This window comes from Aureococcus anophagefferens (assembly GCF_000186865.1).
Source record: "Aureococcus anophagefferens unplaced genomic scaffold AURANscaffold_6, whole genome shotgun sequence".
Lineage (NCBI taxonomy): Eukaryota > Pelagophyceae > Pelagomonadales > Pelagomonadaceae > Aureococcus > Aureococcus anophagefferens.
The window spans coordinates 2,354,837-2,381,870 of NW_008705566.1; the positions used below are offsets into that span (position 1 = coordinate 2,354,837).

The 27,034-nt window shown below is 71.0% G+C and overlaps 5 protein-coding genes across 5 annotated transcripts; 3 read left to right on the forward strand and 2 right to left on the reverse strand.

The window, feature by feature from the left end:
- Positions 1–127: 127 nt before the first annotated feature.
- AURANDRAFT_63286 (hypothetical protein) lies at positions 128–12,278 on the reverse strand (the record flags this gene model as incomplete). The annotated part of the gene is made up of 9 exons (XM_009037478.1): positions 128–1,258; positions 1,587–4,121; positions 4,645–4,785; positions 4,850–5,206; positions 7,030–7,855; positions 8,056–9,036; positions 9,231–10,423; positions 10,610–10,829; positions 10,984–12,278. 9 exons carry the CDS (start codon positions 12,276–12,278, stop codon positions 128–130), a joined length of 8,679 nt encoding a protein of 2,892 aa, XP_009035726.1.
- A 196-nt stretch (positions 12,279–12,474) lies between these two features.
- Positions 12,475–15,267, forward strand: AURANDRAFT_63287 (hypothetical protein; the record flags this gene model as incomplete). Its single annotated transcript, XM_009037402.1, has 5 exons — positions 12,475–13,159; positions 13,299–13,848; positions 14,045–14,203; positions 14,408–14,741; positions 14,899–15,267. The coding sequence occupies 5 exons, from the start codon at positions 12,475–12,477 to the stop codon at positions 15,265–15,267; spliced, it is 2,097 nt and encodes a 698-aa protein (XP_009035650.1).
- A 595-nt stretch (positions 15,268–15,862) lies between these two features.
- Positions 15,863–16,264, reverse strand: AURANDRAFT_8394 (polyubiquitin; the record flags this gene model as incomplete). The annotated part of the gene is made up of 1 exon (XM_009037154.1): positions 15,863–16,264. A coding segment is annotated over one exon (402 nt), but the record flags the coding sequence as incomplete, so codon positions are not given.
- A 3,344-nt stretch (positions 16,265–19,608) lies between these two features.
- AURANDRAFT_37153 (hypothetical protein) lies at positions 19,609–22,224 on the forward strand (the record flags this gene model as incomplete). The annotated part of the gene is made up of 2 exons (XM_009037403.1): positions 19,609–19,764; positions 19,949–22,224. 2 exons carry the CDS (start codon positions 19,651–19,653, stop codon positions 22,148–22,150), a joined length of 2,316 nt encoding a protein of 771 aa, XP_009035651.1.
- A 1,154-nt stretch (positions 22,225–23,378) lies between these two features.
- Positions 23,379–26,434, forward strand: AURANDRAFT_63290 (hypothetical protein; the record flags this gene model as incomplete). The annotated part of the gene is made up of 4 exons (XM_009037404.1): positions 23,379–23,452; positions 23,673–23,925; positions 24,979–25,265; positions 25,441–26,434. 4 exons carry the CDS (start codon positions 23,379–23,381, stop codon positions 26,432–26,434), a joined length of 1,608 nt encoding a protein of 535 aa, XP_009035652.1.
- Between the last annotated feature and the right edge of the window lie 600 nt (positions 26,435–27,034).

A 27,034-nucleotide genomic window follows, 5' to 3' on the forward strand; every position in this document is an offset into this window, starting at 1 on the left:
CGGCTAAGAGGACGCGACGGCCTCGCGACGCGCCTCGACGAGCTGGCGAACGAGCGGGCGCGCTGCGAGCGCGCGGTGCACGCGAAACCCCACGTCGACGCGCCGCGGACAACTCACAGAGTTCTCGTTACTCGTCGTCCCCGATCCACCTGCCCGCGAAGTCGTTGTAGACCTCGCCGCGGCCCACGGGGAGCATGTCGCCGTCCGCGGGCTTGGACATCCAGAGCGTGAGCGCGCGGCGGTCGCGCTTCGCGGGCCGCACGGTGTGGACGAGGCGCGAGTCGAAGACGACGACTGTGCCCGCCTCGGGCCAGACCTCGACGCGGCGGTGGCCGGCGAGCGCGGCTTCCAGATTCCGCTCGTCCGCGGGCGTCCACGCGCGGCCCGCCTGCCCGAGCAGCACTCGCTGCACGGCCGCGTCGTCCACGGAGTCCGGGTAGAGCTCGAGGGCGCCGCCGTCGGCCTCGTCCCAGTGCTCGTTGAGGTACAATATGGCCGTCACGTGCCGCCCGTTCTTCTTCGCCTTGCCGGGAGACGACGGCCCGTTGTCCGAGTGGAGCGTGTAGCCGCCCGAGCCGTCGACCTCGGGCCGGTACGTCGCCAGCTGGACGTGCCTCGTGACCGTGAGGGGCGCGTCGGCCGTCGCCGGCGCCGCCGGCGGCGCGGGGCCCCGGCATAGGAAGCCCGGCCCGTCGACGAAGTGGCCGTTGAGGTACGCCGCGACGGACTTGAGCGCCCCGACGGCGCCCGCGAAGGCCGGCGCCGCGGAGCCGTCGACCCAGTGGACGCGGTCCGTGCGCAGGTCGTGGCCCTGGCCCGTCAGGTTGCCCGCGCCCGCGGCCGCGGCGCCGGCCGCGGCCGCGCGCCACTCGGGCGCGGCGCCCCGCAGGATCGCGTAGCCGTCGCGGCGCAGCGCGCCGACGTCAAAGTCCCAGTGGTCGTCGGCGTAGGGCGTCGCCGCCTCGCGGAACTCGCCCCAGTAGCCCAGCGCCGTGGACGCGAAGAGCTCGACGGCGTCGACGGCGCCGCACTCCGCCAACCGCTGGCTCAGCCACGCGCACTCGTCGAGCGTCGGCGTCTCGAACTCCAAGACGCCGTCGATGAGCGCGCAGCTCCAGCCCAGGTCGTCGGCGGAGATGGCGGCGTCGCCCACGAGCCGGAAGCCGGGCGTCGTCTCCGCGGCCTTTTGGAGCATGGCCTGCGCTTCGACGCGCTGCGGGTCCACGCGGATGCCCAACTGGGAGTAGGGCGACAGCGCCTGCGTCGTCGCGAGGAGCAACAGGCAGAGGCGTTGTGCTGTCCGTCGACATGGTACGGCGCGAGAGTGACCACGAGCAGCCATCGTCACACGCCAACATGTGTGCAACTCGAAGTGCAACGAGGGCTGAGTGTGGTTGGCACGGATGTGGTTTTCGGGCCGGGGTCGTCCCCTGCACCTTGGACCAGTCGAGAGGCCTGTCTCATGTTGTTCCTTAGACTCAGGCGAGCTTGAGCGCCGCGGCCTGGAAGTTGATGTTCGGCGCGTCCGTCGACGGGAACGCGTCCGTCAGCGTCCAGGACGTCGCGAGCGTCCCGGTGAACTTGACCGTGAACGCGACGGTCTGGAGGCCGTCGGGCGCCGCCACGGGGATGGCCCTCGACTCGCCGCCGGCGGAGACCGTGAAGTCGGCGGCCGCGTAGTAGGCGCCCGCGAAGACCGTGAGCTCGCCGACGGAGCCCTCCGGCGCCGTCGCCTCGAGGCGCGCGAGGCTGCCCGCCGTCGCGAAGACGCCGTTTGTAGTATTTGCCGTTTTCTTCGTGGGCTCGCCGCCCGTCCAGGAGAAGGCCGACGGGTTGTTCGTGAACTGGCTCGTCGCCTCCCCCGAGACGTGCGTCAAGTTCGCGGTGGCCTTGGCCTTGCGGTCGCAGGCCGTGCCCGCGAGGCCGCAGTGGATCCAGGCCGCGGCGCCGTCGAAGTCGACGAAGGCCGCCGGCGGGTGGAGCCGCAGGCAGAGCGCGCCGGCGCCGGGGACGCAGTCCGCGGCGGCGCCCCGGTCGTCGGCGGGCGCCGCGCGCGCGCAGCGGAAGCCGATCGTCGAGGCGCGCTCGTAGGACGCGTCCATGAGGAAGTACTTGTTGTGCTGGTCGTTGCGGAGCGCCCGGGGGAAGTACCAGGTCGACGCCCCGGGCCGGTAGTTCGCCGAGCCCCGGAGGAGCGCGCCGCGGGTGTGGTCGTCGAAGAACTCGTCCGTGTACTGCCAGACGTTGCCCGCCATGTCCAGCACGCCAAAGGGCGACGCGCCGGACGGGTACGCGTCGACGTCGCTCCGCGGCGGGCACGCCGCCGCGTCGTCGACGAGCGGCGGCCGCCGCGACGCGTCGTCCGCGTCGCCCCACGGGTACGCGCGGCCGTCGAGGCCCTGGGCCGCGTACTGCCACTCCGCGTCCGTCGGGAGCCGCTTCCCGCGATGCGCGCAGTAGGCGCGCGCCTCCTCGAGGCCCACGTGGACGACGGGCCGCTTCCCGGCGCCCGGCGGCGGCGCCGGCTTCGCGGACGCCGCGCGGTGGAACGCGCTGTCGTTGCGCGGGTGGGCCCACGTCCTGAGCCAGTTGTAGGCGTTCTCCGGGAGGTAGCCCGACTCGGCGAGGTAGACGTCGTAGTCCGCGTTCGTGACGGGGTACGTGTCCACGTCGAAGGCGTCGACGGTCACGAGCTGGTCGTGGCTCCGCGTCGGCGCGGGCTCCCAGGGGAACTGGACGTCGACGCCGTTCTGGTCCGGGAAGGCCTCGATCTGGACGCCCGCGACCCGGTAGCGGAAGACGGCGCTCGGCAAGCGCGTCATGCCCCGTTCTACGTCGTCCGTCGGCGTCGTCGCCGGCGTCGGCGCCCGCGTCTGCTTCGCGGCGACCCAGGACGCGCCGTAGTCGCCGAGCGGCCGCGTCGTCATCGCCGCCATCGTCGCGAGGAAGTCGCGGCCGTCGGCCTCGGTCGCCCAGACGCAGCCGAAGCCGCCGGCCTCGACGGCGACCTCGACGGCGCCGCCCTTCACGTCGAGCTCCGCGCCGCCGTAGCAGTCGTAGACGCGGCCGCCCTCGGGGACCCGCCCCGAGACGTCGACGCGCGCCGTCGCGGCCGCCGCGCCGCGGCCGACCAGCGTCCAGAGGGCCTCCGTCGCCGTCGGCCAGAGGCTCGCGTAGACGCCCGCGCCGCCCACCGGCGCGTGCGGCACCCAGCCGGACGCCCAGGTCAGGTTCCGCGCGCCGAAGAAGCGGAGCATCGTCGCGACCCGGCGCAGCGCCTCGGCGTCGCGCGGCGTCAGGCCGTTCCAGACGCCCCAGACGTTCTCCCAGGCCTCGAAGCCGTCGGCGTTGAACCAGGCGAACTGGAGGTCGTCCGCGTGGTCCTTGGCCCAGCGGTTGCACACGTGCGTCAGCCGCCGCCGGTCGAGCCACTTCCACCGATCGACCGGCGGCGCCTCGGGGCTCGGCTCGCCCATCGTCTGCGCCCAGTAGCCCCAGCCCAGCGTCCCCCACGCGAGCTCCGCGGCGTCGCCGCCGACCTCGGGCTCGATGGCGCCGGGGCGGCCGGCCTCGACGGACGCGTCGTAGAAGGCCTCGGGCACGGTCGTCATCGTGTCGCCGTTGAAGCCGTCGAAGCCCGTGTCGACGTCGAGCGCCGCGAGGATCGCCGCGTCGGACCGGCCGTAGGCGTCGCGCCGCGTGCCCGTGTCCCAGGGGTTGTAGGGCCACAGCGCGCGGACGCCGCGCGCGTGGAGCGCCGCGGAGACGTTCGCGAGCGCCGCGGCGCCGCCGGGCATCGCGAGCACGTAGTCGAACTGCGACCGCTCGTCGATGCCGATGTTCGTGTACGTCGGCCAGACGAGGGCGCTGTCGATGCCGCCGTACCGCGCCTCGAGGCCGTCGAGCCAGGCGTCGACGGTGTAGCCCCGCTTCGGGTCGTAGAAGCCGCGGTCGTAGGGGTGCATCTGCGGTTGCACGAACGACGTCCGCGTCCAGCGCAGCGCCTCCCACACCGTCGAGTTGCCGGGCCAGCCGACGGACGCGAGGCACGTCTCGCGGAAGGCGATCAAGGACGCGAGCCAGGCCGCGTGCGCCGACGCGTTCGCCGGCGCCGGCAGCAGCTCCGCCGTCGTCGGGTGCGGCAACAGGGTGCAGGGGTCGTCGGCGGCGGCGGCGACGGCCAAAATGGCCAGCACGGCTCCGCAGCGAGACATCAAAAAGGCGTATTCTTGACGCGAAGTATGGCGGCGCCGCTGCCCTGCCACAAGACAACACAAGAAGATGGCGAGCCCGACAATCAGCATCTCCGTCAACATGCACTTCAAGCAGCGACTGCCTCGCAGCTTCTACACGCCACTTCGTCCGACGCCTCGGTGGCAGATCCGCGCGCCGGGCTGGCCCTGCGCGCGGCCGCCGAACATGCGCCCCCGTGCCGCCGGAGTCGGTCCTAGGTCCCGCGGCGCGGGGGCAGGGGAGGCGGGGGTCGAAGTCGCGCGAAGGTCGGGGGGAGCGCCCGCCCTATGCCGCTGGGGCGGGCGCGGCGGCGTAGGCCGCGGCCTCCTCGGGCGCCGGCGCCGGGCCGTCGGCCTCGGGCGCGGCCTCGGGGAGGTCCGCGGGGAGGTCCTTGATGGACGCCTGGGACACGGGCCCCTTGCCCTGGCCGGAGACGAAGGACGTGAGGATGGGGTTGGCGACGATGGCCGACATGTACTGCTTGTAGGACAGGGAGCCCGTGCCGTCCGTGTCGTGCTCCTTGAAGATCGTATCCACCAGCTCCGTGCACTCCTCGGGGCTGAGCGTCGGGTCGCCGAAGAAGGACGCCGCGCTGTTGATGGCCGCGTATCTCGACCATGCCCGTCTTCTCGACGAGGCCCGTGCCGTTCGTGTCGTAGAGCGCGAAGGAGAAGTCGAGCTTCTCCTCCATGGGCCCGCTGAGCATGCTGCTGCAGACCGCGCAGAACTGGCTGAAGTTGACCTGGCCCGTCTCGACGCCGCTGTCCGTGAGGTCCATCTGCTTGAAGACGGCGGCGAGCAGCGTGCCGTCGCTCTCGTCGATGCCCACGAAGGTCAGCGCCTCCTGGAAGTCCGCCAGGGTGATGGTGTAGGGGTTGCCCTCCTTGGCCGCCAGCTCCCGGAATTTCACGTGGAGCTTCGACAGCTCGCCCTTCTCGAAGTGCGTCTTTCTGCTCAGCGAGTAGAGCACCATCTGCCGCGCCCCGGGGGGGCGAGAGACGCCGCCGCCCATAGTTGCCTCGATGCGAGAGCGTTGGGCAGGCTTCAAGCGCTGATACGTGCCGCAACATTGCCGCAGTTGAAGGTTTGCTCGACTGCGTGCGGCCGAAGCGACGCTCTGCGATGCTTCTCCTGGCGCTCGTGGCCGCAGCGAGCGGCTTCCAGTCGATTCGCAGCGTCCAGTCGCCTCGCAGCTTCCAGCTCCGGTCACAACCGAAACCGCAGAAGGATGAAATCCAAGCCGAGCTGCGCCTACTCGCGGAGGAAATGGCGCAGCCGGCGGACGACGAGGCGCTCGCGCCCCCCCCGGTCGACCTGGCGTTCGCGCCGTTCTTCATGCGCGCCCTCTTGCCCTTGGCCTACCGAGGCCTCGCCGCGGCGGCGCTGGCCACCGCCTTCCGGCTCCCGCGGGCCGAAGGCGCCGCGCAGGTCGCCACGGCGCTCGCCGCGGTCGTCGACTTCGAGCCCACGGCGCAGCGCCAGCTGGCGTCCGCGGAGCGCGCGGCGGGCTGGGGCGGGGCCAACGGCGACAGGTGGGCCCGCGTCGTGCGCGCGAAGATCGTCGGCCAGCTCGTCGGCCTCGCCGTCGCCGCGTCGGGCCGCGCGCTCGCGGGCGCCGCGGTGCTCGCCGCGGCCGACGTCCGCTTCTGGGCGTCCGGCGCCGGCGCGTGCCGCTTCGACGAGGACGGCGCGCCCGCGCCCGTCGCCGACGCCACGGCGCGCGGGCTCCTCGGCGTCAACGTCTTCCTCTGCGGCGCGGCGGCGCTCGCGAGCCTCGGCGTGCTCCGGCCGCTCGGCGCGGCGATCTACGCGTCGCTCGTGATGCTGCAGACCGTCGGCGACGAGATGACGCGACGGCGGAACCCGAAAGTCACGGCGACCTTCGACCTCGAGCAGGCCGTGAGGGACCTCCAAGTTCCGCCGTCGCCGCGCGCGTGATCGCTAACATATCCGGAACCCTTCCAGAACCCTTCCGCGGACTCGAAACACCCCAAGTGCTCTACGATCTTGCGATTTCGATTCCCCCACTGCCCGATGGTCGAGTGAGCGCGCGTCCGAGGGAGGCACGCGCGGGGCGGACGTAGGATTCGGGCTTGTGCTCGTCGATCATAGTGATACGAAGTAACCCGGCGGGCGTGCGCACGAGTCAGATGTTAACTCAGTGAACGCGGCATCCGATCCTTGCCGGCGTAGCGCCACGCGCCACACCGGCCGGGTCTGGGCTCATTGGCCCGCGGCTGGAGGCTCAGCAAGATACTGATCGTACGACTGCGTCACGCTTCGCGGATCATACACGTCGTGCTGCCTGGGCCGCGCGGCCACCGCCGCCTGTTGCGGCGGCTCCCACTGCGACTGGCCCGTCTGCTCGTTGACGTAGAAGGTCTCTCCGGAGGCCTCGTCGACGAGCGCGACCCAACCGCCCGGCATCGCTCCTGGAGGAGCGGCTCCTCCGACCTGAAAGCCAGGAGGAGGGTGCCACGACGACTCGCCCGTCTCGTCGTTGTAGTAGAAGATATCCCCGCTCGCCTGATCCATCTGTTCGATCCAACCTTTCTGGATCACGAGCGCTCTTGCTCGCTGCACATGCCATGAACGCGACGTCGATCCGCGGGACGTCTGCGGCCGCAGCGCTGTCGCGACGACCAACGAACACATCGCGAACCTCGAGACGCGCATCGTGCCGACGACGACGCGGCGGGCGCAGCTCGTGACGGGGCTGAGGTGGGGCAAGGTTTTAGGGTTGAGGTGCAACTTTCACGCGGCCGCGAAAATATGTCGATGTTACCCGGTCATCACGGGCCGCAGGCGGGCCTTGGGCGTGGAGCCGAGGACGGGCCCGAGGGCCTCCTTCGGCTTCGGCGGCGGCGGCGACCCGAGCGCGGGCGGCGACCCGAGGGGCGCGAGCTTCAGGGGCGCGAGCTTGAGCGCCTTCGGCGGCGACCCGAGGGGCTGGAGCTTGCGGCCCAGGGCCGGCGGCGTCGCCGCCTTGCCCAGGGGCGCCAGCGTCGCGCCGGCCGCGAGGCGCCGCGACGGCGTCGCGGCCGTCTCCGACTCCGGCTCGGGCTCCGCGGCGTCGTCCGGCGGCGCCCTCGCCGCGGCGGGCGGCGGCGCGGCGACGGGCGCGAGGGCCGCCGGCTCCGGCGCCTTGGCGGCGCCGTCCTCGCCGAGGAGGAGCGGCTCCGGCGCCTTGGCCTTGCGCGCCGCGAGCGCGGGCAGCGCCTCGGGCGCCGGCGCGTCGAGGGCGCGCGGCGGCGGCGCCTCGGCCGCCGCGGCCGCGGGCTTGGGCACGGGCGCGAGCGGCGCCGCGTCCGCGGCGCGCGGCCGCGCGGGCTTCGGCGCGGCGCCCGGCCGCCCGCCGACGTGGGCGACGACGCAGGTCAGGTCGTCCGGCGAGAGCCGCGCGTCGAGGACGGCCTCCGCGGCCTTTGCGAGGACGAGGTGCGCGACGGTCCACGGGTCGTCCTGGCCCTCGCAGATGGTCGCGAAGGCGTCGCTTCGGAGCGCGTCGAAGACCGACTCCGACGCCAGGATGAGGAACTCGTCGCCGGGGCCGAACTCGTGCTCGACGACGGACGGCTCCGCGACGACGCCGAGCCTCTTCGCCGCCGGGTCGCCGAGGCACCTGGGCGGCAAAAGGGTGATTCAACGTCGCTTCAACGTGAGTGTGCCGCGCGCGCGCGTTCCGAGAAAAAAGCATCCACGCTTCGAGACCGTTCCGAGAGATGATCGCTCGTCCAAAAATTAGCCGACGAGTGGAAAACGGCCGAGATAGGAGCCTTTGAAGTTGGGAATTTCGCTTTCTTTTGCTGCCCTGCGAGGCACCGCGCGAAGGAGTAGCCGGGCAGCGTGGACCCCTCCTCCGCCGCGTAGAGCCGCGGCCGCCGGTCGCCGCCGTCGCCCGCCTCGAGCACGCCCAGGAGCGCCTCGTCGGAGCCGAACGCGCCTGGCGCCGCGCGCCGCTCCGCCGCCGCGCAGACGACGGCGCCCGCCGCGCGCGCGCGGTCCGCCTCCGCGGCGACGCTCAGCACGTGGCGCGGCGCGAGCTCGCGCGCGTGGCAGCCCTGGCGGTCCTTCGTGACCAAGACGACGCCGCAGGTGCCCAGGAGCGCGCAGTACGCGCGGTCGCCGCTCAGGAGCGCGGCCGCCGCGGAGCACCCGCTCCGCGCGCCGCAGACGCGCGCCTCGTCGAGGGCGCCGTCGAGCGCGGCGAAGGCGTTGGCCAGGGCCGCCGGCGGCGTCGCGTAGGGCGCGGACATGGCCCGCCGGACCAGGTGCTCCATGCGGTCGCGCGCGAATTTCGCGCACTGCTCGCCCTGGGGGCCGTGGCCCTCGCAGAGCGCGGCCCAGGCCGCGCGGTCGCCGGAGCCGTCGGGCGCCTTGGCCGACGACGACGCGTTGACGACGAAGGTCGACCGGCAGGGCGCCCGGCCGGGCGCGAGCGACCGCAGCGTCAGCGCGCCGACGGCGCAGGGCCGCCCCGCGACCGCGGGCGTCGGCGTCGCGCCCAGGCCCAGGAGGCTCTCGCGCACCTGCGCCGGCGCGAGGCCCGCCTTGGCGCAGAGCTCGACGGCGAAGGACTTCTTGAAGAACGACTCCCCGAGCGCGAGGCGGCCGTGGGGCAGCCCCGTGCTCTCGCCCTTGCGGGAGACGGCGTCCTTCGCGGAGCTCCGGTGGCCCTTGGAGAGGCCGCCGCCCATGGTCGAAGAGGGGCGGCCAACGGCGCGGGCGGACCCGCGCCCGGGTGGGGGCTTCCGAGAGCTCGGGCCGCTTAAACCGGCGCACCGGAGAGGGCGCAAGGCGACGCTGCTTTACATGGGGGAGTCGTCCATCTAAAACTCCCCCAACATCGGCTTCAACAACATCGCGTCGACAAAAGTGCTACCCAAGAGGCTGCCAGGCCGCTCCACGCGCAGCTTGCAGTGAGCTGCGAGCGGAGGTCCACCGGACTCACTCAAATTCCCCCTCGTGAGCTCCGAGCGGACGTTCGCTGGACTCACTTAAATTCCCCTTCTTCGTACCGCGCCTTGCGCGCCAGGGACACGTACGAGCTGAGCTCCGTGTCGAAGGCGCGGGCCCGGCGCATGTCGCGGATCGTGGCGCCGATGGGCGTCTCGAAGGTCGCGTCGAGGTCCGACAGCGGGAACGTCTCGTGCTTGGCGACGACGGACGAGTTGTTGTTGTGGAGCACGTGGAGCACGACGGAGTCGTCCGGGTCGTCGCGGTAGGCGACGACGGGCACGCGCGCCGCGAGCAGCTCCATGACGAAGTCGTAGTCCTCGCCGAGGTACGTCGGCGGGAACGGGTGGCGCAGCGCGACGGCCCGGTCGAAGGCGAAGGAGAAGCCGTAGCCCCACTTGCGCGAGTGCCAGCCCGCGGCCGTGTAGTTGGCGCAGTAGCCCGTCGTCTTGTCCCGCTCGTTGTCGTACCAGTGGAGGAGCTTCGCGTCGTCCGCGTCGGGCTTGGCCGCGCGCGCGGCGTCGAACCACTTCCACGCGCTGAGCTTGAAGAGCGCCGCGCCGGCGCCGCGCATCGCGCTCAGCACGCGCTCGACGTACCGGGGCGTGTAGACGTCGTCGTCGTCGAACTGGACGACGACCGCGCCCCGCGCTCGCCGGACGAGCTCGTTGCGCTTCGCGCCCGTCGCGTCGTCGTCGTAGGCGCCGGTGGGGCGGTGCGCGTAGCGCACGCGCGCGTCCGCCGTTGCCGCGGGGTCGCCGGAGAAGAAGGGCGACGGCGCGGCGCCCGTGTCGAGGACGACGAGCTCGAGCCGCGCGTGCGTCTGCGCCGCGAAGCACGCGTAGAGCATGCCGTGGAAGGCCGACCGCCGGCCCGTCGTCGGCACGACGACGCTCACGAGCACGGCCGCCTCCTCGGCGGCCGCGGCCGCGGCGCCGCGCTCGCGGCTCGACCGCGGCAGCGTCGCCGCCGCGCCGTCGAGGCGCGCGGCGGCCGTCGTGTTCTCCGCGACGTAGCGCCGCACGCCCGCGTCGCCGAGGGCGACGTCGTTCTGCACGTAGAGGTCCAGCAGGAACACCTCCTCCTCGCGCGTCTCGTCGTACGCCGCGCCGCACGTCTCGGGGTAGTCCGCCGCGAGCCGCTCGAGCTCCCGCGCGTACTTCTCCTTCTTCGTCGGCCGCCGCTTCGCGCCGCGGCCCACGGCGCCCTTGAGGCCCATCTTCTTCTTCCCGGGCTGCGGCGGCGCCGAGGCGCGCGGCCGCGGCGCGGCGGCCGGCGGCGGCGCGGTCGCCGGCGCCGGAGGCGGAGCGGCGATGGCCGGCGCCGGAGGCGAAGCATCGACGCGCGGATCGTTCATGGCCGGCGCCGGAGGCAGAGGATCGACGACCGGCGCCGGCGGATCGGCCGGCGCCGCCGCGACCTCCTCGGCCAACGGCGCCGCGGCCTCCTCGGCCGGCGCGGCCTCTTCTTCGGCCGGCGCCGCGAGCACGACGCGCACGGCCTGCCCGTCGAGCGCCGCCGCCGCGCCGTCGAGGTCGACGGCGGCGCCGTCGAGGTGCTCGAGGCGCACGGGCTGCGGCCGGCCGGTCTTCTTCGCGAGCCACTTCTCGTATTTGCTCGACACGGCGCCCATGGACAGGCTGCCTTTCACCGTGAGCTTCAGCGCTTCGCGCTCACCGCTCACGACCGTGATCGACACCTTCGCCGCCGCGGCCATCGTCCCAAGGCGACCACCAGAGATGGGCTGCTTTAAGTTGAAGGACAACTAAATTAGAGAAGCCGCGCTAGCCCGACGGCCCCTGGCGCGTCATCTTGATGTGCATCTTCTTCGCGTCCTCGATGCGTTTCTCGTCGTCGCACATGTCCTCGTAGGCGACCTTCTCGCCCGGGAAGACCTCGGGCTCGCCCCTGGCGCGGCGCTTCTCGTTGTCCAACGCCACGGCGATGGCGTCGTCGGCGAGCTGCTGCTCCTCCTCCCGCCAGGCCTCGAGATCCCCTTCCCGGACGATGCGCTTGAGGATGTCCTCGGGCGCCTCGTCCATGAGCGGGTCCCGCGGCGGGAAGAAGTCGACGGCGACGGCCTTCTTCTCCAGGCCCGGCGGCACGGGCTTGCGCCCGATGACGACGACGATGTCGCAGAGCACGGGCGCGCCGCCGTCGAAGAGGGCCTGGGCCTTGGCCGCGAGGCCCCGCGTCACCGCGGCCCACTGCGGCTTCGAGAGCGCCCTCTCGAGCTCGACGCTCGAGAGCTGGCTCTTGAGCCAGGACTCGGCGAAGGTGTCGCCCGCGGGGCGCATGCCGCCGATGCCCCGGGGCCAGGCGCAGGGCACGTGCCAGCTCGCGACGTCGACGAAGCCCGCGGCCTTGGCGCGGCGCCGCAGCGCGCCGTCGTCCTGGCCGAGGTGGAACTGGCTCCGCACGGGCGGCGCGTCCGACGGCGGCGGCGTCGGGATCGTCCCCGCGGCCCGGAGCTCCGCGAGGACGTCGTCGAGCAGCGTGAAGAGCGGCGACTTGGCGCGCTCGCCCCAGACCGTGAAGCCCACGGCGCCGCCGGGCGCGCAGCACCGGAAGAACTCCGCGAGGGCCCGGTCCGGGTCGGGCACGATGTGGATGCAGAGGTTCGACAGGATGCGGTCGAAGCGGTCCGTCCAGATGTCCTTGAGCGCCTGCGCGTCGCCCACCGACAATATACATCCCGCCTGCGCGGACCGGTCGCCCGCGAGCTCGATCATCTTCGGCGAGAAGTCGACGGCGCGGAACCCCGCGGCGTAGGCCGACTCCGTGCGGATGTTCCGCAGGTGCCAGCCCGCGCCGCAGCCGACCTCGAGCACGCCCATGGACCGGTCGAGCTCGAGCGCGGACACCATGGCCTGGTGCGCCGGGGAGGACCAGAGGCGGAAGTTGTGGGCGTAGAGGGCGCTGAAGGCGTCCCAGCGCTTCTGGATGTTCTCGTTCTTCGGGGCGGCGGGCGCCGGCGTCGCCTCGCCGTCGTCGACGCGGGGCGTCGGCGGCGCCTTGGCCTCGTCGCGCGGCGGCAGCGCCAGGCCCGGCGCCCGCCCGCGCGCGCTCGGCAGCGCGAGCGACGGCATCTTCTTGGCCTCGGACCGCGGCGGCAACGCGAGCGGCGCCACGGCCGTCAACGGGTCCGGCCGCGGCGAGGCGTCGTCGTCGTCCTTCATAATACGAGTTCTTTCGCGAGCGCGCTTTAAAAGAGCGGCAAGAATCTTGTGTTTTCTACGTTTCCCGAGATAAATTTGGGCTATGATGACACGGTCTCGGGCCGCAATGGGGCTCCCGCTGCCCCGCGGCGCGAGGCTCGCCGTGCTCCTCATGGCGCTCGTGCCCGCCGTCGTGCCCGAGGAGACGGCGCCGTCGGCGGCGCCGACGGAGCTGCCGGACAACGCGACGGCGGCGCCGACGCTGGCGCCGACGCTGACGCCCTACCCGACGCCCGTGAGCCTGGCGCCGACGACGTGGAAGGACTGGTTCCGGAACCACAGGCCGACGCGGTCGCCGACGGTGTCGCCCGCGCCGTCGCTGCTGCCGAGCCCGCTGCCGACGCCCATGCCGAGCGTGCTGCCGTCGCCCGCGCCGACGATGGCGCCCGTGCACACGCACGCCGCGCGCAACGAGAGCGACCTGCGGGACATCATCGCGAACGACCACGACGTCGACATCGTCGAGGACATCTTCCTCGAGAATACGGTCATTACCGTCGACTACGGCGGCCAGATCGGCTCGACGGACGGCGTCAAGCTCAGCGGCAACGGCACGGTGCAGATCCTCGTCGTCACGGGCACGGGCGGCCGCGTCGAGGAGGACCGGCGGCGCCTCGAGGAGGACGGCGAGCTGCCCTACGCGTCGGCGCCGACGTCGGAGCTCACGCTCTACAACCTCGAGCTCGAGGGCGGCTACGGCGAGGGCCGGGGCTGGAAAAGAGCGCGACATTCCCAAGGCTCCTATCTCGGCCGTTTTCCACTCGTTTTGGCTGATTTTTGGACGAGCGATCATCTCTCGGAACGGTCTCGAAGCGTGGATGCTTCATTTGGAACGCGCGCGCGAGGAACGCTCACGTTGAAGCGACGTCGAATCTCTCGTTTCCCGCCCAGGCAAGGGCGGCGCGGTCCTCGTGCGGTGGCCCGCGGCTTTGGTCGTCACGGACTGCACGTTCACGGCCAACGCGGCGCCCTGGAACGCGACGGCGGGTTTGGACCACCTGCACTACTCGTCGGGCGGCGCCATCTACGTCGACCGCACGACGGCGCTCGTCTACTACTCGCTCTTCCGCGAGAACACGGCCGCGGGCCACGGTGGCGCGATCGCGCTCGTCGGCGACGGCCGCGACACGTCCTACCTGCGCGTCCAGAGCTGCAAGTTCAACGAGAACGAGGGCCGCCTGGCCTCGGCGATCTACGTCTACCACGGCGACTCGTACTTCAAGTCGAACAAGGTCTACGAGGACCGGATCCCGCAGACGTTCGCGCTCGGCTTCAACGCGACGGCCTACGGCTGCCACAACGACGAGCTGAACATCACGGCGGGCGAGGAGGCCTTCGCCTACTGCGACGCGGACTCGAGCAGCGGCATCAACGTCGTCGAGGCGCTCATCGCGCTCATCGCGATCGTCGTCGGCTGCGTGCTCGGCGGCGCGCTCTGCTGGTTCGTCGCCGCGCCGAAGTCACATCTCCAACTCGACTTCAATGCGAGCGTACGCGACAGTTTCGACGCAAAGTCTTCGGCCCTGCTTGAGAAGCTCAACGAGAGCGATCGATTCGTCCAAAAGTCGGCCGAATCAACTTCGATGTGACCGAGCTCGAGAAGTTTGGTCGGGACCGCCCAGACCAATTCGGCGCAGGTTCATCGCGCACCTCGTCTACGGGTACTGCGTCCTGGGCTGGAAGTGCCCGGACCTGGGCGCCATCGGGGGCACGATCTACTTCGACGAGCGGCGGGGCCAGTGCTTCTGCGGCGTCTTCTTCGTGACGACGTTCTCGTTCATGTCGATGATCTTCGCGTACCTGCCAGGGCAGGGAAATTGTGATTCAAGTTCGCTTCAACGTGAGTGTGCCGCGCGCGTGCGTTCCGGAAAAAGCATCCACGCGTCGAGAGCGCTCCCAGAGATGATCGCTCGTCCAAAAATTAGCCGAAACGAGTGGAAAACGAACGACCGAGATACGAGCCTCCAAAGTTGGGAATTTCGCACTCTTTTCCTGCCCAGGTACCTCGCGGGCCAGACGGACCCGGAGCTCGTGTCCGTCTTCGGCTTCGCGCGCCTCCAGTCGACGGACGCGCTGACCTACCTCGTCGTCGGGCTGAGCGGCTACGTCGTCGTCGCGGACGTCCTCGCGGACGACGACGCGGGCGTCGCGGACGACTCGCTCACGGGCACGAAGGACTACGTCGCCTTCGAGGTCGGCGAGGTCGACGACGACGCGGCGGGGTCGGCCTACGACTGGGTCAACGCCTGCGGCGACGCCGGGGCCCTGGCCCAGGGCGCCATCTACCCCATCGTCTTCGTCAAGTTCGTCGCGTGCTTCGTGCTCTACAAGCGCGTCCGCGCCCGCGCGGGTTTTCGACGCGCGCGCGGTTTCGCGAGAGGTGTTTCGCTCAGGGTCGAGAGCTCGAGGAGAGACAAGCGCTCGCCACATCGACGTCGATTCGACCGCGCTCGAGAGTCGAAGTTTCCCCCAAAACCCGAATTCCCCGCAGGTGGACACGGAGGCCGACTCCTGGGTCTGGAAGTTCGTGGGCATCGGCGTCGAGCTGTATTCGACGCTGCAGATCCTGGGCATGCTGCTGAACTTCTCGCTGAACTGCCTCATGGAGCTGCCGACGGGCGAGTTCTACATTCCCGTGGACGCGGACGACGCCGCGGCCGTCAACGTGCTCGACGACGCGGCGGCGGAGGCCTACGCCTACGCCGTCGACGACCCGGGCGAGTCCTACCCCGTCAACTTCAACACGCCCTACACGTCCTTCTTCTGCACCATGCTCAGCGGCCTCGCGTCCATGTTCGTCGCCTACGTCCACTTCCGCACGCCGACCTGGAACTCCGAGCTCTTCGAGCGCGACTGGTGAGGGAACGGATTAAGTGTGGGAATTCGCCCGGGCGCCCCGGGGGTGTGCCAGTGGTCAGTCTATGTTTTTAGTTTTGGTATAAACAGGCGAAGGGTTCGCGCCGGCGCGGCGCGGCGCCCCGGGGGGCGGCGCGCGCGACGCGGCGCGCGGTGTTTTGCGGGTGCGAACGGGGGCCGCCGGGGTCGGCGGCGCCGTCGAGCTTGGAGGTGGGCGGGGGCTCGGGAACCGGCCCGCCGCCCTAAATTTTGGCGATCTTTTGGAACTCGCCGCCGCCGAGCGCGCGCCGCGCGACCTCGGCCTCGCGCTTCTTCTTCTCCTCGTCCTCGGGGGACGGTTTCGTCATCTGGGCCATGAGGTTCTTGTAGCTCTGCTTCTTCTTCTTCTTCTTCGGCGCGGGCGACGACACGGGCTCGTCGACGGCCATCGGCTCGGGCGCGGGCGCCTCCGCGGCCTTCTCCACCGGCGCGCTCGCGACCTCGTCGGGCTTCACGGCGTGCGTCGGCCGCTCCGGCGGCGCCTCGACGTTCCCCGGCTTGGGCACGATGATCTCGCCGCCTGGGCAGCCGCCGCGCAGCCGGAGCACGAGGTGGAGCGTCGACTCCTTTTGGATGTTGTAGTCGCTGAGGGTCCGGCCGTCCTCGAGCTGCTTCCCGGCGAATATGAGCCGCTGCTGGTCCGGCGGGATGCCCTCCTTGTCCTGTATTTTTTGCTTCACGTTGTCGATGGTGTCGCTCGGCTCGACGTCGAGCGTGATCGTCTTCCCCGTCAGGGTCTTGACGAAAATTTGCATCCCGCCGCGCAGCCGGAGCACGAGGTGCAGCGTCGACTCTTTTTGGATGTTGTAGTCGCTCAGGGTCCGGCCGTCCTCGAGCTGCTTCCCGGCAAAAATGAGCCGCTGCTGGTCCGGCGGGATGCCCTCCTTGTCTTGGATTTTTTGCTTCACGTTGTCGATGGTGTCGCTGGGCTCGACGTCGAGCGTGATCGTCTTCCCCGTCAGGGTCTTGACGAAGATCTGCGCGCGGGGGGAGAAGAAGCTCGATTGCGTTTCCTTCCGCCCCGCGTCGGCGCGCGGGGGAGGGGGCCGGGGGGCGCGGGCCGGGGCGGCGGCGCGGGCCCGGGGGCGCCGGGCGGCCGGCCCGGGGCTGGGGCGGGCCCCGCGGCGCGCCGGGGCGAAGAAGCGTCGTTCTGACGTCCACTTCGGCGCCCGCGCGCGCGCGCGAACGTTAACGTCCGCCCCGGGTTGAGGTTCGCCGTCCGGCGTCCCCAGGGGCTGGGCCGCGGCCCCGGTGGGGGTCGGAGGGTCTCGGGGGCGGGTATCGACTCGCCTGCATGGTGAAACGCGCGTGCTTTTTCCGGGAGCTCGGAGCTCGCGCAGGGCCTGGTCGAGCAGCGTCGTGGACCGATACATCCGAAGAGAGAGAGAGAAGCGTGTGGGTAGCATCTCAACTTGCACCGGCGGCGCGCGCCGGCCGCCGGCGAGACGCCGCGTGCACGCCTCCGCGAGGCCTTCCGCACCGGGAGTCCCGAGACCTGCGCCCTGGGCTAGGGGCCACAGGCGCCCGCAGCCCCCCCCCCAAAAAAACACGAGCCTACGATACCACGCAGTCCCCCCGCGCGCGCTTCTTCACCAAAAACGCCTCGCCGGCGTCGACGACCGCGGCGAGGAACTCGAGCGCGGCGAGGTCGACGGCCGCGTCCGGTTCGTTCTTGTGGACGTGGTAGTTCACGAGCGCGTGGATGTGCCCCTCCGGGAGCAGGTCGCCGCCGATGGCCCCGGCGAGCTGCTTCTTGATCGCGCCGAGGTCGTCGTCGAGGCCCTCGCCGACGCGCCGCGGCGACGCCGTCGGCGGCAGGTCGTCCTTGCTCCGCTCGAGGACGTCGACGTGCGTCAGGACCTGCGAGGGGGCGCGTCACGCGTCGCGCGCGGCGCACGACCTACCGCGAGGCAGCCGAGGCCCTGGGCCTTGGCGTGCGCGGCGATCTTCCGGTAGCAGCCGAGCTGCGGGTCGTCGTCGCTCGCGCGGAGCATCTTGAGGAAGCTCCGGAGCGTGAGGTCGAAGACGAGCACGACGACCGACGGGCAGTCGGCGGCCTCGGCGCTCCGGAGGAGGCCGCCGAGGCCGACCTTGCTGAGCAGCGCCCAGTAGCGCAGCGACGCGCGCTCCTGCGTCGACCCCTCGCGGACCGCGCCGTCGACGAGCCGCGCCGCGAAGGCTTGTTCTTTCGCGTCGAAGAACTGGTGGCCCTTGGTGTCCTGGGCGTAGAGGCCGACGGCGCCCGCGCCGAAGATCGGGCCGTCGCCGGGCGGCTGGCGCCGCTGCAGCGCGTAGGCGTTGAACCGCGTCGTGCCGTGCTTCGCCCGCAGGCCGCCGCCCTTGCCGCGCTCCGCCGCGCGCCGCGCGGCGTCGTCCCGGCTCCAGCCGAGCTGGAGCGCCGCCATGAGCGCGTCGCGGTCCTCGCCGCCGGCCTCCGACGGCCGCAGCGCGCGCCAGCACGTGTGGATCAGCGACGACTTACCCACGCCCGCCGGCCCCAGGAGCAAAAAGTTGACGTGGCGCTGCTTGCACTCCGGTCGCAGCTCGCGCGTCCGCAGCTGGCGCCGCGCCGTCGCGCAGAACGTGTCCGCGCCCCAGCGCGCCGCCGAGGCGTAGGCCGCGGTGGAGGAGGCGGGAGAAGATGCGGCGTCGTCGTCGTCGACCTGGCCGGCGGACGACGCCGGCGACGCCGGCGACGCGTCGCCGCCGTCGTCGTCGTCCCGGGGCAGGGCGACGGCGACGTCGTCCGACGACGAGGCTGCCTCCGGGCTGCCCTCCATCGTGCACCGAAAGTGCTCTCCGAAGCACGATGGGCTGCATCTCTATGGGTTGCTCTCCGAGGCGATGATGCGAGGCTGCGGCGCCGCGGCGCATGCGGCGTGATGATGCGCGGGTCGCTGCTGGTCGCCGCCGCGGTCGCCGCCGCCGCGTCGTCGTCGTCGTCGTCGTGGCTCGACGGCCACAAGGCCCTCGTCCGCGGCCGCACGCGCGGCGCCTGGGCGGCCCTGCTGGCGAACTACAGCGCGGTCCAGCGCGCGCAGCGGCGCCGCGACGACGGACGCTACGTCGTCGCCTTCGCCGACAACTACGGCCTCGGCAACCGCGTGGACACCGTCGTGTCGAGCCTCGCGCTCGCGATGCGGACCGGCCGCGCGCTCGCCGTGCGGTGGCCCCGCCAGGACTGCTCGAAGCACCTCGGCCACAACAAGCCCGACTGCGCGTTTCGGCGGCGTCCGAACTCGCGAGAGAGAACAATCTCGCCTCCCTCGAGACGCCGCCGATCGCGCGCCGTCTCAGGCGACCCGACGGGCATCCAGGACCTCTTCGAGCGGAACGGCCTCGTGGACTGGTCCCTGCCCGCGGACTCGCGCGTGCGCGACGCGGTGCGCAAGTGCCAGGAGGACGTCTTCCGGCGCCCCGGGCGCAAGGGCCTGAAGCGCTGGGCCATCAGCGACCCCCGCGACGCGAAGACGGCCGCCGGGTTCCGCGACGTCGGCGCCGACTGGCGCGCCAAGGATCCCGTGCTCTGCGCCTTCGGGTACTACTGGTGGGGCTGGGCGCCCGCGTGCGGCCTCGCCGCGCCGGAGCCGTCGCCCTGGGCGCGCTTCGGCGCGCTCCAGGACCTGCTCCTCACGCCCGTCAAGGCCGTCGCCGACGCCGTGGAGAGCGCGCTCGGCGGCGAAGCCTGCGACGTCGGCGTGCACCTGCGGAAGGCGGACGTCGAGGTCGGCCGCCGCGGGACGCGCGCGCAGGACAAGTGGGTCAAGCGCGTCCGCGACGCCGCGGCCGCGCGGCGCGCCGCGACGAACGCGACGCCCCGCGTCTTCGTCGCCGCGGACCCGCAGTCCGCGAAGACGAAGCGCCTCCTCCGCGGCGCCGCGCGATCGCTCGGCGTCGCCTTCCTCGGCGGCGACGGCGGCGCGGCGACGCGGTCCACGGTCGACGGCATCCGCGACGCCCTCGCGGAGAACTACGTCCTCGCGTCCTGCGCGGAGCTCCTCCCGCGCGAGGTCGGGTCCTCGACGTTCCACGACGTCGCCGCCGCGCGCGCGGCCTTCGAGCGCGGCTGGGACGCGAACCGCGTGTCCGCGTTCGTCGAGGGGACGAAGGACCGCCACCCCATCTTCGGGCCGGCCTTCTGCGCGGCGCTGGACGGGGGCGACTGGGGGACGAAGAAAGGTAAGAAGGGGGCGTGAGGCTGCTGCACCTCGCCTCGTCGTCCGCGTCGCCCCAGGCCGGGCCGGCGGCGGCCCCGGCCAATCGCGTCCGTTACGGGTCCTCTGCAGCGCTTCGGCCTCCACGCGTCCACACCAGAGGCGAATCGCCGCGAGCTTCGGCCAGCGCACCAATGAAGCTCAGCATCCTCAAGCTCGTCGCGCTCGTCTTCGGCGCCGTCGCGTCGCTCGGCACCGTCGCCTATGCCGAGGACGCCGGCGCGGCGCCCGAGACCTTTGAGTTCCAGGCGCGCGCCGGCGTCCCGTGGATCCGCCGCTCGCCGACCGCGCGCGCCGCCGCCGCGCCGTCGCGCCGGGGCGCGCGAGGCCTCTCCGGGCGCGCCGCGAGGCCAGAACGCCGCCCGGACGCGCGCGCGCGCCGCGAGCGCCCTCCGAAAGAGCCCCCGGACCGACGCTCGACCCCCGCCGTAGGCCGAGGTGAACCGGCTCATGGACATCATCATCAACTCGCTCTACAAGAACAAGGAGATCTTCCTCCGCGAGGTCATCTCCAACGGCTCGGACGCGCTGGACAAGATCCGCTTCCTCGCGGTGTCGGACGCGGCCGCGCTCGACACGAAGAAGGAGCTCGAGATCCGCATCTCGTTCGACAAGGACGCGCGGACGCTGACGATCCAGGACAGCGGCGTGGGCATGACCAAGGCGGACCTCGTCGCGAACCTGGGCACGGTCGCCAAGTCCGGCACGACGAACTTCGTCGAGGCCATGTCCGGCGACGCGTCGGGCGACCTGTCGCTCATCGGCCAGTTCGGCGTCGGCTTCTACTCCGTCTACCTCGTCGCGGACCGCGTGCGCGTGCGGTCCAAGCACAACGACGACGACCAGCACGTCTGGGAGTCCGCCGCGGACAGCTCCTTCACGGTCTGGCAGGACCCGCTCGGCGACACGCTCGGCCGCGGCACGGAGATCAAGCTCTTCCTCAAGGAGGACGCGGGCGAGTTCCTCGACCAGGACCGCCTCGAGGAGCTCGTCTTGCGCTACTCCGAGTTCATCACCTTCCCCATCTACCTCTACAAGTCGAAGACGGAGACCGTCGAGGTCGACGACGACGAGGACGAGGACGAGGAGGACCTGGACGAGGAGGAGGAGGAGGAGTCGGAGGAGGACCTCGAGGACGACGAGTACGAGGAGGAGGAGGACGACGAGCCGCGCACGACGACGGTGACGAACTGGGACTGGCACCAGGTCAACTCCGAGAGCGCGATCTGGAGCCGCGACGCGTCCGACGTCGACGACGAGGAGTACCGGTCCTTCTACAAGACGCTGAGCAAGGACACGGCGGACCCGACGACGTGGATCCACTTCAAGGCCGAGGGCGAGGTCGAGTTCAAGTCCATCCTCTTCGTCCCGGGCCAGGTGCCCTTCGACATGTACGACTCGTACCACACCAAGTCCGCGCAGCTCCGCCTCTACGTGCGCAAGGTGCTGATCACGGACGAGTTCGAGGATCTCGTGCCCCGCTACCTCAACTTCCTCCGCGGCGTCGTCGACAGCGACGACCTGCCGCTCAACGTGTCGCGCGAGACGCTCCAGCAGCACAAGGTGCTCAAGGTCATGGGCAAGAAGCTCGTGCGCAAGGCGTTGGAGATGCTCCGGAAGCTCAGCCAGCTCAAGGAGAAGGGCGACGACGACGAGGACGAGGACGACGAGGAGTCCGAGGACGCCGACGAGTCCGAGGATGACGACGAGGACCCCTACATTGGCTTCTGGTCGAAATTCGGCAAGAACATCAAGCTCGGCATCATCGAGGACTCCGCGAACCGGTCCAAGCTCACGAAGCTGTTGCGCTACAAGTCGAACAAGAGCGGCGAGGGCTACGTGTCCCTCGAGGAGTACGTCGAGAACATGAAGGACTGGCAGAAGGCCATCTACTACATCGCGGGCGAGTCCGTCGCGGCCGTCGAGGAGTCGCCCTTCCTCGAGAAGTGCAAGGCCAAGGACCTGGAGGTGCTGTACTTGGTGGACCCCATCGACGAGTACGCCATCCAGCACGTCACGGAGTTCGACGGCAAGAAGCTCCAGTCCGTGACGAAGGAGGGCCTCAAGTTCGGCGACGAAAACGAGGACGTGGAGAAGAAGCGCATGCAGCTCTACAAGGAGACCTTCAAGCCCCTCACGGACTACCTCAAGGCGCTCTACGGCGACGCCGTCGTCAAGGTGTCCGTGTCGCGCCGCGTCGAGACGACGCCGACGGTCATCGTCACGTCGCAGTACGGCAACAGCGCGAACATGGAGCGCATCATGCGCGCCCAGGCCTTCTCGGAGAAGCAGGCCATGGGCCAGATGTCGTCGCAGAAGACGATGGAGATCAACCCGCGCCACCCCATCATCGCCAAGCTCAAGGAGCTCGTCGCCGCGGAGAAGGACGACGAGTACACGTCGGACCTGAGCTGGCTCCTCCTCGACAACGCGCTCATGCAGTCGGGCTTCGAGGCCTCGGACGTCGCGGCCTTCAGCGAGCGCGCGCTCCGCATCCTCAAATCCGGCCTCTCCGTCGAGTCCATGGACCTCCTCCCGGAGATCGAGGTCCCGGACGAGCCCGAGGAGGAGGAGGAGGAGGAGGACGCCGTCGACCTCGACGACTTCGAGGACGCGGGCGAGGGCGAGCTCTAGGGCGCGACCGGACCATCCCCGCCGCCGGGCCTTCGCCGCCGCGGCCGCCCCGCCCTTTAAACTGACACCCCACCACCGCTCCTAGATGACGGGCAGGTCGACGACGCAGCCGAGCGGGGACGCCTGGAGGAACGCGGCGCTGACCTGGCCCTCGGTCGCGGCGTCCGCCGCCCGCGTCGCCCGGAGCGCGACGCCGCCCGAGTCGGGCACGTAGAGGGCGGCGCCCGTCGCGCCCTTCTTTCGCGCGAGGAACGGCGGCGCGGCGAGCGGCGTCGCGAACGTCGCGTGGGTGAAGGCAAAGTCCTCGCGCTGGTACCACGACGCCAGCGCGCAGGCGTCCGCGCGGCCGTGCGCGATGGGCAGCACGAGCGTCTTCAGGTAGTGGGGCGCGACGACGTCGTCGTCGCGGAGGCGGACCAAGACGTCGCCCCGCGCGCGGTCCCGGACCGCGGCGGACCCGTCGCCGCGCGCCGCGACGACCCGCACCTTCTTCCGGGGCACGTCGCTCGCAACCCGGCGGGGCTTGCGCCGCATCTCCTTGACGACGACGGTGGACGGGGCCACGGACGTGCCGGCGACGGTCGAGAAGTCGTCGTAGAGCTCGGGCCGGACGTTGACGTCGTCGCGGTGGAGGAGCGCGTTTGCGCGCGCCTGCTCCTCGTCCTCCTCCTCGTCGTCGTCGCCCTCCTCGACGAGTTCGAGGAAGTCGTCCTCGACGACGAGCTCGCGCCAGAGCTCGTCGTCGTCGTCGTAGCGGAGCACGAGCAAGTCGACGAGCCGCGCGTCGTAGTCGAGCGCCGAGAAGACGCGGAAGGCGTTCGTCACGCCCGCGGGCGTCGTCCGTTTGGCGTCGACGACCACGGTCACCTTGGGCCAGGCCACGCTCCCGGCGGGCTTGTGGTCGTCGCTGATCATCGTCTTCGGCGGCGCGAGCGCGTCGCGCGCGCGGTTCCTGCGGGTTTTGACGCGGTCGACGCGGTCGCGGAACTCGTCGCGGTTCGGCGCGCGGCGCCACCAGGCGAGCGCGCCCTCGCAGTCCGCGACGGCGACGAGCGCGTCGCCGAGCTCGAGGTCGCAGGCGCCGCGGTTGCCTAAAAGCGTCGCGAGCGCCGCGGCCCAGCGCTGGCCCTTGGTGAGGCCCTCGGGGAACGCGGACGCGTCCTCGACGGGGCACGCGGCCCGGCGGCAGCAGGCCAGCGCGTCGTCGTAGAGCGCTCGCGCGTCCGCCATGCCGTCGCGCTTCGACGCTTTGTCGCGGCTCCGCTGGGCGCTCGAGAAGCGCCGCGAGCCCCGGGTCTTGTGGTCGACCCACTCCTCGCCTGTGTGCAAATCAACCAGTGAGCTGGGACGTCGGGGCCAAACTTTGAAATTCTCTAGCTTGGTCAAATCGACGTCGATTCGGCTGACTTTTGGACGAATCGATTGCTCTCATCGAGTTCTCGAAGCACAGCGGAAGTGCTCGTGTCAAAACATTCGAATACGCTCACATTGAAGTCGAGTTGAATATTTGATTTGCACACAGCTCCTCGCTCGGCTTGCCCTCGCCGCGGTCGATCGCGCGGAGCTTCACCTTCTTCGGCGCGGCCTTGGGCGCGCGGAAGAACTCGGGCTTGTCGGCGTCCCTGATGGCGCCGGACTCCCACTTGGCCTGGAAGTCCATGGCGCCGTTCACGGGCGCCCACCTGGGCACGCGCTTGCGGCGCTCGTTGACGGCGACGAGCGGGTCGAGCATGCGGTCGAGGTACGCGCCTCCGTCCACGGGGAAGATGTTCGGCGTCCCGTAGGCGCCGACCTTTCTCAGGTAGGCCCGCGCGTCGTAGCCCACGGTCGCCGCGGCGGGGTCCACGAGCACGGGCCTCCCGCGGCCGCCGCAATTGCCCAAAACGCACGCGTACGTGTGGCACGCGACGACAAACCAGTCGACGCGCGGCGCCGCGGCCCGGAGCAGCGTCGCGGCGACCATGGCGGAGACGCGGCTGTGGCCGAGCATCCAGAAGTTGTCCGCGTCGTCGCGCTTCGCGGGCCAGCCGAGGTCGATGCGCTGGAAGCCCATCTCGCGGGGCACGAGCAAATCCGCGTCGTAGTCGTCGTCCGCGGCGCTCACGTCGAGCGACACGCAGCGCTTGATGTCGTTTCGCACGGCGGGCAGGTGGGTCGCTGCCCGCAGAGACACGCCCGCGCGCGGCGGCGCGGGCGCGGCGCCGGGGTTGCGCTCGCGGAGGAGCGAGACGGCCGCGGGGCGGTCCGCGGCTTTGAGGAACGCGACGACGGCGCCGAAGTTCGCCTCGGACGCCGGCGATCCGCCGAGCGCGTCGGCGACCGTCGCGCCGTTGACCGCGACGAGGAAGTCGCCGGGTCGGATGTCGCCGTCGTCCGCCGCGCCGCAGACGACCGCGGCGCCCCCGAGCGGCGCGAGCTCCACTCCCAAAGCCCCGTCGACGGTCACCTCGACGGCCTCGTAGTCCGCCTCGAGCGGGCGGCCCAGGGCCGCGTGGAGGTCCTCCGCGTCCCAGACCTCGCGCAGGTCCAGCGCCTCGACGCCGCCGACGAGCTCCTCGAGGACCCGGGCCTTGCCGTAGGAGCTCAGGCTGTGCGGCTGGTCCTTGTCCTCCGCCCCGTCGAGCTGCGCGAGGTAGTCCAGCCGGTCCCGCAGGGTCTCGAACTCGAGCGTTGTGTTTGGCGCCTCTGTTGCAGCGGCGAGCTCGGCCATTTGCGACGTCGAAAGGCGACTTCGGGCAGCCTCCGGAGAGCCTGTCGTCCATGGATCCATGGTTGAGGTCGATATTGACCAAAACCCGCCCGCGATGTCGATGGCTGATGACGCAGAGGCTGCCCCGGCCGAGCCGGAGACCGTGGGCTCGCGGGCGGAGCCGACGCGGAAGCTGAAGCGCGCCTGCGTGCTGCTCCTCGGGTCCCACGGCGACTGCCTGCCCTTCCTCGACCTCCTGGAGAATATTAGGGACTTCATGACGCCGTGCCTCTTCTGCAGCGAGGAGCAGGTGGAACTGGTCGAGAGCCGCGGCTTCGAGGCCGTGCCCTGGATGTCCATCGCGCAGTTCAACCGCGAGAAGCCCGACGTCTGGCGCCACCTCGGCATGCCGTTCGTCAAGGTCTGGTTTTCTTTCTTCTGCCAGCGCGACGTGATCTCGTCGATGACGGCCAAGGTCATCGCCGCCCACGAGAAAGAGCCCTTCGATCTCTTCTTCTCGCCGGGGAACGCGGACTTCATCGCGCGCGGGCCGGCGCCCGACGGACGTCCGCGCGGCGCGCGGCGACGGCCCCGTCCGCAGGTACCTGCTCCACGACAAGATCCCCGTGCCCTACGTGCGCCTCGACGTCGTCGAGTTCACGCCGAACCCGCACGCGCACCCCATCGTCGACGTGCGCTTCGTGCCGTCGTTCCTCATGCCCGTCGTCTGGCGCGCGTTCTACGCGTCCGTCCACGGCGTCGTCATGGACAGCGGCTACGCCGAGGCCTGCGAGGCCCACGGGCGGAAGGTGTTGACGGCCGGCGAGATGTACGCGAAGCAGCTCAACACGCCCACGGTCATCGGCAACGACTTCTCCGCCGCGCGCGTGGACCGCGGCATCGCCGAGGGCGGCGTCTGCAGTTTGGGCGGCGCCTTCGAGGACCTGGGCACGCCGACCTACGGCGCGCACGTGCTCTTCACGCCGCGCTGGACTTATAGGCCCGTGGAGGTGCCGTCGGACGCGCAGCGAGAAGCGGTAGACGCCTTCCTCGCGGAGCAGGGCGCCGCGGGCCTCGTGTGCTTCGGGTCCATGGTCCTCGTCGAGGAGACGGTCGCGGCGCTGCTGGCGTGGATCGAAAACTTCGACGGCGCGGTGATCGTCATGCGGGGCACGTCGAAGCTCGAGAACAATCTGATCGCCGCGCTCGAGGAGCGGAAGCTGCCCCGCGTCTTCCTCCTCCTCGAGGACTGCCCCCACGCGTGGCTCTTCCCCAAGTGCTCCTGGCTAATGTGCCACGGCGGCATCGGCACGACGACGCTCGCGCTGCGCTGCAAGCTCCCGACGCTCGTCGTGCCCTGCGTCGCGGACCAGGAGCAGACGATGAACGACCTCGTGAACCGGGGCCTCTCCGTGCGCATGCCTGCGAGCACGAAGGTCACGGCGCCCATGCTCGACTACGGCGTCACGGCGCTACAGCGCGACCACGCGGCCAACTGGAAGGCGCTCCCCGACGAGCCCGAGGTCGACTACAGCGCCATCGAGGCCTTCGTCACCAAGCACACGGCCACGGGGCGCTACGAGGGGCTGCACTAGGGCGGGGATATTAAAGGTCCAGAGCGTCCCCCTCCCAGTGCCCGCGTCTGCCCAAGGTAGGCGCGTAGGCGGGGTGTGTCGCATAGTGCGCTAGAGAGGCTCTAGAGAGAGAGAGAGAGCGCCCGGTCGATCGCCGACGGCCGGGTCAAAATCTCCACACCGGGACGGGCTGTCGACAATGGACGGCCCGCCGGATGAGGCAACGACCGCTGAGCTGCAGGCAGCGCTCGCACATGTTCAATCGGCTGTTGCGAACCTGGACATCGACAACGGGGCGCCGCCCCCGGTCTTCCGGCCACTTTCGGCTCTGTTGGGGCCGGTTCTCCAAGGACTGAGCAGCGCCGCATTGGTACGCCTCGCCGATGATATCGGGACCGGACAGCGTGGCGCCTCGTCTTACGTCGTGAGCATGATCAAAGAGGCGAGTGAAAGCGGCCCCGTTCTGATCGACCGAGTTGTGGATTTGCTCGCGGCTGTGGACGTCGACGCCGAGGACGAAGCAGGTCACACATTACTCTGCGCGGCCTGCCAGATGAACGCCGAGTACGCCGTGCGGATACTGGTCGAGCGCATCGGCGCGGGCCCCGACCTCTCTGACGA